Raw genomic sequence first — 13,979 nt, 5'->3', positions numbered from 1 at the left:
CTATGGGTCACATGCAACCTGTTAACCAGGGAATTGGTTACAGCTGGGTTAGGACATGTGATGCATCTGCAAGATCATCATGTGCCGGAAAGCAATGTGAAGTGTTGAAAGCTAATGTAAATACCCTTGGTCATCTTGGCTGGGGGACAACAATTAAGGTGACACAGCAGGAAGAGCCTGAGTTTGGTGGCCGCATGGCAAAAGCCTATAAAAAGCCCAGGTCTCATTGAACAGTGTGGGTTTTTGTTGGTTGGTGGTGGATGTGTAGCCTCTTTGGAGATTTGCTTTCTGTATATATTGCAACTGAAAGATTAAAGAGCCTCCTTGAAAGAGAAGCTTGCTTCAGAGTGTTTTATCAGCATCTGGAGGAAGGAGGAGATTCCTGAGCAGCACAGCCAGCTCCGAGACAGTCGCTTGGTGATTATCCTCCCGAGGGCTTGTAGCACACCAATTAGCAGGAGCACCCAGAGGACCACATTAACATCTCTGAGCCAGCAAGCCCAGATGTTCTGTTCTTCACCAATGCCTGCAAAACACCCAGCCTTGCTTAGGATGTAATCCACCAGCAGCTGGTTAAGTGCAGCACTGAATCACAGAATCCCAGAGTTGGGAAAGACCACACAAGGACCATCCATTCCAATCCCATTCTGCCATGCAGGAACACACAATCAGAGCATTCCTGACAGATGGCCATCCAGCCTCTGTTTAAAAACATCCAAAGGAGGAGCCTTCACCACACTCCAAGCCTGAGTATTCCACCGTCAAACAGCTTTTACTGTTAGGAAGTTCCTCTTAACATTGAAGTGAAATTTCTTTTCCTGTAGTTCAAACCCACTGCTCCAAGTCCTAGTCTCTGGAGCAGCAGAAGACAAGTTTTCTCCATTCTCAACATGACATCCTTTCAAATACATAAACAGGACTATCATGTCACCCCTTCACCTTCTCTTCTCAAGGCTAAACATATCCAGCTCCCTCATAGGGCATTATGGTTTCCAGACCCTTCACCATGTTGGTCGCCCTCCTCTGGACACACTCCAGTTTTTCCACATCCTTTTTGAATTGTGGTGATCAGAAATGGAAACTACATTCCAGATGGGGCCTGACCAAAGCAGAATGGAGTGGTACTATTACTTCTCTAGATCCAGACACTATTCTCCTATTGATGCAGCCTAGAACTGTGTTAACTTTCTCAGCTGCTGCATCACATTGCTCACTCATGTTCAGCCTGTGGTCCACTAAGACTCCTAACTCCTTTTTGCATGTACTGCCTTCAAGCCAGGAGTCACCCATCCTGTATCTGTTTCATTTTCATTTTCTGTGCCCAAGTCTGCTATCCTACATTTCTCCCTGTTAAAAATTCATTTTGTTAGTTTTGGCCCAGCTCTCTAATATGTTACATCCATTTTAAATTCTGATCCTGTACTCTGGGCTAGTAGCTACCCCTCTTAATTTAGTGCCATCTTCTAAACTGGATAAGTATGCCTTCTATTCCATCATCCACATCATGGATAAAGATGTTGAATAGCACTGAGCCCAGGACAGAACTGAGATGCTTCTTACCAAGGTAGAAGGAAGAGACACCATGGGAAACAGCTTCTGCAAGACCCCTCTCATCTCTGCTTCAGCAACCTCCACATATTGCTGTCTCTCCTGGATTGACAAAAGCATAAGGAAACAGGACCAAGTAAATTCAGAAGTACCACCATAAGACTGTTAAATTACCTGGGCTATACCTTTCCCCCTGCTCTGAAGAGGACTGGGTCTGAGGGGCAACAAAACCCTTCATGCCTTTGCATGTGAAACATGAAACTGCTTCAGGATATGGCCTTTGTGTCACCTGATACTTTGAAGAGAAGCCTCCTTTTGGGCTTCATCATTTCTTGACTTCTCTTGGATTCTTATGATGGAAGATTGCAGCCTTACTCAACCTGGTGCGACTGCATCAGGGAGGACATCAGTTTTAGTTGTGGGTCTCAAAAGCACACAGATAGATCAATGACCACTCTTTCTTGAGGTGCCCAAATTAAATACTACTGCTCCTCACTTCTAAAGAGAAAGAGGAAGTATGTGACTCTGAAATATGTGACTAAAAGACTGTTTTTATTGATGATGTACTGTCCAATGTTTCTTATGGTGCAAAAAATATTCTTCTGTAACAAGCATTTTTTCTGGGTATCATCACATCCTTTCTTACTAATTTTTATTTTCTTCCTCCTTATTTTCTTTTTCTGTTGCCAAGAGTGTTTAAAATTTGGGGGCAATACTCACTGGGAGAATATCAGACTTTCTCACAGTGAATATATTCTCAGAACAGTGTAACTTGTTTCAGTTAATAAATGCAGTTTTTGAGAGACTGTAACGAAATGCAGTTTCAAAATAACGTATTTTCGTGGCACTGTGAGAAAACATCTATTGCTATTAAAGATGGGGGACAGCACTATCAAAATAAGATTTGTTTTTAGGTCTCCTAATTTCCCCCATTTCTTTTCTCTTAAGAGATAATGCAAATTTCTTTTTATGGGACAACTGGGACAGTCACCCAAAAAACTCAAAACAGAGAGAACCAACCAAAGTATTATTTTATAAAGTGACAGGGCAGTTTCAGTTTCATTTGTTAGACAATTTGAATAATTTGGGGAGAGACATAAGGGGGGGCCAGAGCTTAGAAAAGTTAATTTTTGGACTACAACACCCAGTTCTTGACCATGCTGGCTAGAGGATTCTGGGAGCTGTGGTTCAAAAAAGCAGCTTTCCCAAACTCCAGCTTCCTTTTCCTGGTTTATCAGAAGGATGACAAGTCAAAAGTCTGAGTGTGGATATAATAGGAAGCTTTTCCTTCTCTTTTTTTTTATTAGCTGAAGTATTGGCAGAATGTTAGGTAAAATCAAAACCAGCGGACAGAGCTAGGTAATGTTTCTCAACATAAATCACTCATGGGGAAAGTGTGACCCTCCAAAGCTTGTTGGGCTGTAATTCCCATCAGCCCTCATCTTTGTTGGTTACTGAATTCAAAGACATAGCCATGTGAGTCTGGAAAACAGTCAGTATGCAAAGTGATCTTGTAGCACCATTGAGACTAACTGAAAGAAAAAAGGTTGCAAGCATGAGTTTTTGTAGACTTGAGCCTACTCCCTCAGATGCATATTTTGGAGTGGAGAATCCAGAGACAGACCTATCTAAATTGTTTGTATGTGAGAATGTCAATTCAAATTCTTTGTGGGTATATGGATGAAGTGGCAAGGACAGTTTTAACATTAGTCATTGGAGGATAAGGCAGCAAGAAAGCTGTTGCCCACAACCAAGGAGAGTAGCATCATAGAATCACAGAGTTTGAAGAGACAAGGGCCATTCAGTCCAACTCCCAGCCATGCAGGAACACACAATCAAAGCACCCCTGACAGATGGCCATCCAGCCTCAGTTGAAAAACCTCCAAAGAAGGAGAGTCTGCCACCCTCCAAGGGAGTGTGTTTCATTGTCGAACAGCTCCTACTGTCAGAAAGTCATTTCTAATGTAGATAACCATATGAAAGAGTACTGGAGTATAGTGTGGAAAACCAAGATGTGATGAAAGAGTCAAGAGCGATGAGGGTTAGATATGAGGATGAGGGTTAGAGAGAGCTGAAATGTGTGTACTGTGCCAGGAAACCATTATCTCTGTTCAACCCATTGCTGGTGGACTGTAGACAGTGGATACATTCCAGTGGATTGAACAAAGATAATGGTTTACTGACAAAATACACACATTTCAATACTATCTAACCCCCATCCTCATGAGGTCGCTTTTGATTTGTTCATCAAATCCTTGTCCGTTTACAACTATACTCCAATATCCTTTCATATGGTCATCTACACTTTTTAGCTGTAGGCAACAGCTTTCTTGCTGCCTTTGTCCCCCAGGTTAAAACTGTACTTGCCACTTCATCTCCTTACTCACAAGGTTTTCAATTTAAACTGACATTCTCTCACACATATAACTTATATAGGTCTGTCTCTGGAGTCTCCACTCCAAAACATGCATCTGAGGAAGTAGGCTCAAGTCTACTGAACCTCATGCTACCAATTTCTTTCTTTCACTTAGTCTTAAATGTGCTACAATATCCCTTTGCATACCTTGTTGGTTATGATAGTTAAGGCTGATAGGAGCTGCAGTCTGGCAACATGTATAAGGCCATGTAGTCTCCACTTCTGCTATAAGCAATCCAGTCCCTCACCTACTACCCACCCCATGGCCACATAAGAATAGGAGCCCATTCATATTACACCATTATGGCACTATGATTCCACCTTAAAGGTCATGGCTGCATCTTATGGAATCCTGGGATTTGGAGTTTGGTGAGACACTAAGGCTGAGAATTCTAAATGTCAATCCCAGAATTCCATAGAGCACTCACTAGATGTCCTCCTAGTTTCAACACTAAGAATCTAACCATCTGTAAATGTACATGGGGTAGCCAAAATAACCCACCTCAAGGCTAAGTCTCTGAAGCTCTCCTTCCTATTCTGGATGACTCTAAATATGCAAATTCTCAACACTATTAATTTAGCTCTCCACCTTGATTTGCCTAAGGTGAAAATTCAGAAAGCCACTGCCCTTTTATTTCATTTTTGTTTAGTCACAGTTTGGCTCATCAGTGCTGTAGGTAAAAGGCTGCAGTCTCACGTTGAAGAACCCCAAGGGCCAGGGCAACAAGTTTAGCCTCCTGCCCTCACGTCTCGTATCTTGGTTCCTAAAAGTGCCCAAGCATAGCATGGTATGGCATGCCAACATGTGCCTTTCAGTCATTTTCTAGAATTCTTTTCCATGAGAGATTCTGTAATCCTGGCAGATTATTCCTTGACTGAATGATTCTCATATTCAACATAAAGCTGCCCTCCTGTATTAAAACTGATTCTCAGTGTAATTTCAGCAATATCATTAGAATGATTATTCTCTACTATTATATTAATGCAACTGATATCTTTTCCCTCCCCAAACTAGACTCATAATATTTGGTCCAATTACAGGAAAGGTGTATAAATTTATATATTTATATAAATATAAATATAAATATATATTTATATACCATTTGATGAACAGCAATACTTTTCTGTGAGGGAAGCAAACTATCAGTTTGGCCATTAAAACATTTCACGTGAGAGGTTGCCCAATTGAATGAGTGTGATCCCAGGGGCTCCAAGGTTGACTCAGCCTTCCATCCTTTCGTAGGTCGGTAAAATGAGTACCCAGCTTGTTGGGGGCAATTGCCTCACAATTTTATAAACTGCTTAGAGAGTGCTGAATTCACTATTAAGTGGTATAGAAATGTAAATGCTATTGCTATTGCAATCTATTAGAGACAGAGAGCACAATTTAAGCAAGGGGCAGGAGAGAGACAAGATCTCCCTTCTAGAGATCTTAGAGAGGGAGAGAGAGGTGGGCCAATCCCATCAGGCCTCCCCAAAGAAACTGAGCCCTTCCCAGAAGACTTCTGCCTCCATCCTCCACTCCCTTCCTTTGTGTCATGTCTTCTTAGATTGTAAGCCTGAGGGCAGGGAACCGTCTAATTAAAAGATTGTATGTACAGTGCTGTGTAAATTTACAGTGCTATATAAATAAAGCTTAATAATAATAATAATAATGATAATAATAATAATAATAATAATAATAATAATAATTCTATAGTTTAAACCTGTGGCTCCTTCCCTAATGGCAACCTGAGGATAAGTAGAATTGTAGCCCAGCACCTACCTGTGCATGATATCAAGTTATGGGAAGGTTGCCCTATGGTATTTTAAAGGATTTTACATGTCTTTTAATATCTAAGTTATTATAAGTTTAAATTTAAATGTTATGCAGCAGGGACTAGTTGTTACACTCCCTCAAGGTGATTCCAACTCATTGCAATCCTACCCTATGATTTTACTGGCAAGGGTTAGTCAGAGGGTGGTTTGCCATTGCCCAACTCTCAGGTTAACAGAAGGAGTTTCCATGACTGTGAGAGGAAGTGGACTGATCCTTCACAGTCCTAGTTCAACACTCAACACCAAGCTGGCTCTAAGTCCTTGGAAAACTAAACGACATACTCCAGTTTGTTTGTATTTTTAAAAGTGGCATGAGACTTCAGTTTGGGCTATGTGAAGTTCTAACTGCAGTTATAATTAGGACATGGCAACCTGAATTTAGGAGTCACAGTGATGGCAATTTTGGTACAATTCCATCTAAGCTGAGAATTTTTGAAATCTGATCACTTTCAATGGCAGGATGTTAACCATATATCTGAGCACTTCTATCAAAACAGAAGGGCTTTCACACATGTTTAATGTATTTGAGGGAAAGCCTGTGTGTTTAAATTTCAACCTTCCTTTTGATGATGGTGATGGGTATCTGTGTTCTTTCCTCCCCCCCCCCCCCCCGCTTTTTTTTAAAGCCTACAGGTAGTCCCTTGCATGCCAGGCAAGTTTCTTTGGGCACAGAGCAAGGAAAGGTCTAGGTCAATGTCAAAAAGGCCAGAGGGTTTGATTGCAACTCTGCAGTTAGAGGACAGCAGCTCTTCAGCCCTGACAACTGTTCCAAGCAAAACCAAAGTAATCATCAGCATGCTCACAAATCAAAGAGGGGGGGAAAATAAAGAGAAGGATTAAGATGACAGGCATAAGCAGAGGTGGAAAATACAGCATGAGAGAGAGAGAGAGAGAGAGAGAGAGAGAGAGAGAGAGAGAGAGAGAGCATTCAGAACAGAGTGTATTTAAAATTGCAGTAAAAGCTAAATGCTTCCATTTGATTCTAGAAGGCGGCTGCAGAATCACTTCTAGCTTAATGCATGGTTTCTAGCAGTTAGTATTACAACCTTGGAAGTCTTGTTCACTTTGTCCTGCAGCAATTTTTCAGTTGAGGCCAATGCTTCCATTGCTTTCCAGTTTTTCTCCCGAAGGTCCTAATCGTTTTTAGAAAGAATGGTTTCAGTTCAGCCAACAATCAAACGGTTGTCTGCTTTCACTTCAGAGAGCGAGCATTTGCATTTGAGTGCAGGTTACTGCAAAATGGGGTTGGGTGCTTGATTAAGATGATGCACACTAGCAAAAGACAAGTGCGATGTTAAAAAAAAATAAAAGGGAGTTTGTATGGAATAATTTGAAAACAAACAAAAAAGGTTAAGTCTTCCTGCACTCCACCACTCTTTTTCTGGCTTTAGGGCTACTATGGCATTACTGATAGCAACCCACACACTTTGACTGCATTTGTGAGGAAGGATAAAGGAGGAGTATTCAAAAGTGAGCAACATACACACATAGACACCCATACCCGAGCACACTAAAATCATGTAAGACCCAAGCTTTACGTAAACCAGAAATCAACCAAAAGAGAATGGTGCTGTAAACACTTAAGGGGGGCATTTTAGACATCATGTGAAAAAACCATCTTGAGGTGGTTCCAAAGTTCAGTGGCAAAGCAGATGCCCTGTAAATTGAAGGCCCTAGGCTCAATCCCTGGAAGCACAAGCTATGGATGTGTTCAAAATGTAAAACAAAATGGTGGAGAATCTGTAACACTCCAGACACTGTTCAAATCAGTCTGGAATAATTACTTCATGAGGCTATAGCCCTCCCAAAATGCCTCACCCAGATGCTGGATGAGGCATCTTGGGAGCTGTAATTATTATTATTATTATTATTATTATTATTATTATTATTAAACAACTTTATTTCTAAAGCGCTGTAATTATACACAGCGCTTAACATTTTGTAATGCAAAAAAGAGCTTTTCTTCCAAGCTGTGGTTGGACTATAACTCTATCATCATTGACCAATGGTTCTTGTGGCTTCTAGATGGATTATAACAAGGCCCAGAGAACTATGAGATCTCATCCTTGAAGTTGAGAGACCCTTGATCAAGATCCTGGAGAACCTCAGTCAATTTGAAGAAGCAGTGCTGGATCAGCAAAGCTGCTCAGTACAGTGTAGGTTTCTATGTTCACCTTCTGTCCAAATGTTAAGTGGGGGCCAAGCCAACATATCTGTTCCAATGCATTCTGTACCAGCAGGAGGGCTAGCAGCTAACTTTTTTGTTTGGTAAAGCTTTTATTCCCTGAACTTTCTATTTAAGTGACGTTTAAAGGTTGCTCATAACATTTCAATAAAAAACAATTAGTAAATCATCAAACCTGCAACAATTTTGAAACAGCAGCAAAGCAGCATCTTAGTAGACGTTCAAGTCATCAACCTTTCTTAGCTCTCCTTTCATCAGTCATATTAAAGGGGTTTCAACTTCCCACAGTGAATTCCAGAACTGAAATTGTCAGGGAAGAGCATCCTACTCCTCTGAAGCATAAGCCCCACCAGTTATAGTTCTGTTCCCTTTAGTCCTGAGTCTGTCTGAACTATGAACAAAAATATGTGGCATATTTTTGTTCTCCTTTCATCACAGTCCTTATATTTACTTGCAGCTGTGGAGGTATGAAAAGCTGATTACATCAGGGCTACAGAATCTGTGCCTCAAAATGGTCTTTCACTGCCTGCCTGAGACTGTCGCAGGTATTGTGGGTTGCACTGGCTTGCACCGGACATGCCTCAGTCTGATCTTATTACATCTAGGGATTTGCAGTCTGGGTGCACTTCATGGGTGTGTTAAAAGGTTTCGCATTCTTTATACTGTTGGATGTTTGTGCTTAAAGGCAAGTTAAGAAAACGCAAAACAGTATCACAAAAATGTGACACTTTCACTTCTTTACTGCATCTGTGTAAATTCTCTAAATAATATGAAGCATTTAAATAATGTTGTGATCATTTCAAATCAATTACCCCTATCAATCTGAATGATTAGGTTTGTATTATTATCCCATTTTGCAGGTTGAGCATAAGAGTGAAGAGGAGAGAGAAAATGGCTTGCTTCAAGTTTCCTAGTGAGATTTGAGCTGGGGACCATCCAGGCTCACAGCTCAGCCATGACAGGACTTCTGAGTGTCCCTGATATGCAACAACACAGAAAATTTTTGTTGGAGGAAAAAAGCATTAAGTCACCCCCTGCAGAGAGATTTATTCAGTTCTTATCATAATTGTCAAATGCTTCCAAGTGTGAGGAAATGAAAAAGATGGAGAAGACTTCTGAATGCAAGAGCACACTAAGCAGCACAAATGAGCATTGCTCCACATAGAAACACAGAGGTGAACTGCAGGGCAGGAGTGGCTTTAGTCATTAGGAGGGTAATTACCAGATTGTTTCAAAGGCTGGCATTTGCAGCAAGACTTAACTACAGTACTTCTACCTATTGAAAAGCACAGCTCAACTTTTTTTTATTTTGAAGGCTGTTTAGCCCAAATTGGGGTGATTTTTTAATTTTTCTGTGGGCTCTACAGGTATGAAATGGGTAAGGTAGCTCCTTTAAAAATGTGGGGTGGGGAGAGAATCAAATGTCTATCTGTCTGGATTTTACACAGCCATTCTGCACTTGCCCAACAAGGCTGTGGCCTTTAAAGGCACCTCTACTGCACCTTGTCTCATGGTGTGCTCCTGGAAGGTGATGCTGTACAGCTGAGGGATGATTCAGGGCCCAGGAAGTTTCAAAAGGGGACGACAAGTGGCTAAACTGTACCACAACACATTACCCTCTTAGAAAAGTATTGCCCTGAACAGAAGATTAAATAGAACCAAGTATTTAAGAAGGAAAAGTCAAGGCAAGATGAAGATGCCCAAATCACATGGTGAGTGACACAAACCTGCTTCTTTGGACCAAGCAAGGACTTTAGGAACTTTTATAAACCCATGCTAGGATAGTTTCCCCGAAGTCCCTTTGCTGTCTACAAGTACATTCAATAACAAAGCCTTTGCTAACCTTTCCCACACTCCAGATGGAGCCAATGACCATAGTGGCCAAAGCGTGATGAGAGCTGCACTAGTTCAATGCATCTGGAAGGAACCAGGCTGGGGAAGACCTTCCTGCTCAGGCGTAAGTGGAGGCTGGGCCACAGATTCTAGCCAGAAGGTGCTTCTTCTCGTTCTTTTGGCAAAGTCAGTCCCCCCAAACATTTATTTGTAAGCATTTTCTTACATTGTTTTTCTGTCTCTGCTGCTCCACTGCGAGTTTGAAGGAACTCAGCTCCTTTTGGAGGCTAGCAAGCTCTTGTTCTTTCCCAGCAATGCTGAATAAGTACCCAAAAAGCAAGAAAGAGAGAAAGAGAAAGAGAGAGAGAGAGAGAGAGAGAGAGAGAGAGAGAGAGAGAGAGTCATCAGCATTTCAGGAAACCCTCCACATCCCTCCTCCAAACAGAACATGGCGCTGTGTACCTGGAGTACATTTTCTGCTTATTTCATCTTATTATAAACTTAGAAATACATGCAGAAACCTCTTATGTACGTTCAAGATTAATCCTCAGACCAGAAGGACAAGGCAAGAATCTGCAGATTACATTAAACTATGTGCAATGGCAGCTGATGGTTTAGATGGATAAAAAAAAGCTGATACTGATAGGATAATTCAGAGGCATGAAGGGGGCTTTGATACTCCCTAGCTTGCCATTTTGCTCATTCCAAATCACTTTCCATGGTGAGTCTCATAAACCAATCATGGGTGAAAGTGTGCTTTCCATTTTTTAAAAAACCTAGGAGAAGAAGCTGCTGCTAGAGGAAAAGCAAGCAGGGACAGATTTAAGCACTCCTCTTTTTCTCTGGCTTGTCACCACAACTGATCCCATTTGAAGAAACTTTTCCTCTTCTTATAGGTCAAAGAGTCTACCATCACATGCATTCCACCAAGTGTACAAGGCATCATGCTATGTGCCAAGTAAGCACTTCTTGTATATTTTATAAGTTAGAAATTTATGAGAAGCAGAGAAATTCCCCACTGGGTATTGCTTAGTGGGGAAGAGGGGAAATGTTTTAGATTTACCATCACTTCTGTTCAGCTTTTGCACCTAATTTGTGGTTGTTTTTCCCCTTTTATTTTCCACAATACTAGCATTTCCCAATTTGGTACCTTGCCTGAGAGGTGTTCACTACAACTAAGTTTGCCATTAGATTATGGGGACCCCCAGATTGAGGACATCTGTAAAATTGTATCCACCCACACTCAAAAGACTGTGTACCACCTTGGGTCCTATGCTTAGAGAAAAGCAGGATGGTAAATAAATAAAGTAATAAACAAAAAAAAACTTTCTTGTATCACTCTTCAGTGTGTAGATTCACTCATCAGTGTGGAGCCAATTCTCAAAGGCCTGATAGAATAGGAATGTTTTATTTGCTACGGGAAGAAGAATAAGAAGGAAGCCATTCTAACTTCCTTAGGGAGAGGGTTCCAAAGTCTGGGACCAGCTACCAAGAAGGCCTTTTCCCTACCAGACCTGCCTGGGAAAGTAGTGGGACAGACAGAACATTTTAGAGCTCTAATAGGCTCATAAAAGGAGACACTGCCATTCAAAAAAGGCTGGACCCAAGCTTAGGGGGCTTTATAGGCCATCACCAGAATTGTGCCTGGAAACAAGACTGGTAGCCAGTGCTGGATCAGGAGAGTTGGGCAGTCCCTATAGGCAGCCCCAGTTAACAAGCTGCCTGCAGTTCTTTGGGCCAAAGGAACTTTCTGAGCACTTCTTAAGGCACCCTGCTGTAGACTGCATTACAATAATGCAAAAAGAATGTAACTAAAGCATGTACCACCAAGGCTTCTCCATTTCTGATGTTAAATAATCTCTCTAGAACGCTGAAAACTAGGGCTCTACATTGTGGTTTTTAAATCAAAGGTACTTAGAAGTTTTCACTGCAGCACAGCATGACCACAGGAACACTGGTAGAGCAGTCAGTGGTTGTATTTATTTGTATTTTTTAAAATGTCTACCTTTCTTTTCTACTAAATGGTGCCCAAAGATCTGTTCCAGGTCAGGACAGCTATGCCAAATGTACCAAGGCATTCTTGGTTACTAAGGCAAGAGCAGCTAGTTAGGATGAAGCAGGGACATAGGATCGTCCAAGTCATCCAACATCTCTCTCTTTTATTTTCTTTTTTTTTGCCCTTGCAAAGAAAACAACACATCTTAGTTGGGACAATAATCACTTACAGCTGCAGAAGTTGTTCATTCCTGACAGTCAGAGATTCCTGAAAGAGAATAATACATATTGCTTAACAAAAGTGTGTAGAAGACCTCCTGAGTTTTTAACATATTTAATTATTTCATGCAAAATACGTATGTCTTGTACAGTAGTTAAGATGCTCATCTATGAGCTGGAAAGTCACTGGATCAAACTTCCTTACACAAACGTATCGATATAGGGATGCTATAATGTTCTACCTTAGAGGTACTTGCTTTGCTAAAATAATGCAATATACATCCAGTGTTTATTACTGTAGGTTACTGAATATATAGTGCAGTGTTCTTTGATACACATTACATAGTTCAAGTTAACTGCCGTGACTGTTTGGACCCTCACAAAAGCAAAATAAAATACCTCCCCCCAACCCACCAAACAGCAGATAACTAAATTCTAAGGCTAGTCTAAGATTTGCATAATGCTGGACAATGGAACCAATGACACAGAGAGGTGGTGGGGTCTTCTTCTCTGGACATCTTCAATAAGAGGCTGGACAGCTAATTTTTTCTTTACAGTTGTATTGTATAGTTTTATATTTGCCTTACTCCTTCCTTTCCCTTTGTGTATGTATACATATTTTAGATTGTACAACTTGGGCACAGCTGATTGTTTTTTGCTGTCGTTTGACTTGCAAAGCACAATATACATTGATAGTACTATGTAAATAGATGCTAATGACAATTCTTTTTTCTTCTTCTAATTTAATCCTTCTCTCTTGCAGAACATAGGATGCAGTCAAAGAAATGTAGAACAAGGTGGCTAATTTTATCTTTCAAACATTTCAACCAGAATGATTTCATACCACCCTTCTTCCTTTCCTCCCTACCTGCCTCCCCTCAGCTCAAAGTCAGCAACTAGGAGAAAATACCTGCTCATTGTTTCCTTGATTTCTTTCCTGAATTTGTGCTCTCAGTAATTGGTTCTCCTCTTGTACAGCCTGCAAGAAAGGGGGGAGGGTTAAACCCAAATGCCCAGTTTATAATACTTGACCCTCTTCTCCTGAGGCTGTTAAGCCATCACCTGCAACTCTTTTCTGTGGTGAGCGACTTCTTTTCCCCGCTCATCTAATAAGGCCTCCATCTTTTGCACTTCTTCCTGCTTCCCCTTCAGTCTGTAAGGACACCGTTTTAAAAGTTATCTACATGTATTCCATCAAAAAAAGAGTCAGAGCCACAATTTATTCTATTTACTAATGTGTTCATTCTGCTATATGGTTTATGTCAGTGCTGCTGAAAGTGGTGGCCCATGGACCACTGCAAGTCCCCAAGCCATTGTCTGCTGATCAATCACAAGTGTACAGGAAGGGAAGGGAAGGGAAGGGAAGGGAGGATGGAAGAAACAATTATGGCTAATGGGAACAAATATGGTACTAGCCCCGGGCTAGAGAAAGTTACTTTTCTTATAATAATAAATAAAAATAAAAGTTTTATTTATATTGCCCTGCCTCTCCCTTCGGATCGAGGTGGGGTTACAACCTGATAAAAAACCATAAATACAATCATAAGATACAATACAGTAAAATACAATCACAATCCAGGAACAGTAAACATTCAAAACATGCTACAATGGTCAATTACAGAGAATCAATCTGGCAGATAACATGGTGTCTTAATCAGGATCAGGAGGGTATGCCTGCCAGAAGAGCTCTGTCTTGACAGCCCTCCTGAAAGTGTCCAAGACGGTGGTTAGACGGATCTCTTCCGGCAGACTATTCCACAATTTAGGGGCAACAGCAGTGAAAGATCTTTGAGAGGTTATACACAATCTGGTGGCTTGTATTTCCAAAAAGTTTTTTCCTGAAACTCTCAGAGTGCGGGGCGGATTGTGTAGGGAGAGGCGTTCCTGCAAGTAACTCGGAAATGCCTCTCCCTACACAATCCGCCCTGCAAGTCCTATAACCCACTGGCTATTCTAGCTTGAGAA

The 13,979-nt window shown here is 41.1% G+C and overlaps 1 protein-coding gene across 7 annotated transcripts in view; it reads right to left on the bottom strand.

The window, feature by feature from the left end:
• Positions 1–13,979, bottom strand: part of KTN1 (kinectin 1) — a 165,582-nt gene that overhangs the window by 18,616 nt on the left and 132,987 nt on the right. For 5 of the 7 annotated variants that reach the window (XM_089522818.1, XM_089522817.1, XM_089522819.1 and 2 more), the window contains 6 exons: positions 13,077–13,167; positions 12,925–12,993; positions 12,026–12,063; positions 10,027–10,117; positions 6,829–6,915; positions 1,561–1,650 (listed from right to left, as the gene is read on the bottom strand). In XM_089522818.1, the coding sequence (XP_089378944.1) occupies positions 1,561–1,650; positions 6,829–6,915; positions 10,027–10,117; positions 12,026–12,063; positions 12,925–12,993; positions 13,077–13,167 (466 nt within the window). The remainder of the gene's footprint in view (positions 1–1,560; positions 1,651–6,828; positions 6,916–10,026; positions 10,118–12,025; positions 12,064–12,924; positions 12,994–13,076; positions 13,168–13,979) is intronic. The other 2 variants (XM_089522821.1, XM_089522822.1) reach the window with 1 other exon arrangement.

This window comes from Sceloporus occidentalis, unplaced genomic scaffold, assembly GCF_023333645.1.
Source record: "Sceloporus occidentalis isolate IW3139 unplaced genomic scaffold, rSceOcc1.0.p SCAF_4, whole genome shotgun sequence".
Lineage (NCBI taxonomy): Eukaryota > Metazoa > Chordata > Lepidosauria > Squamata > Phrynosomatidae > Sceloporus > Sceloporus occidentalis.
This window is presented reverse-complemented; position numbering and strand designations above follow the sequence as displayed.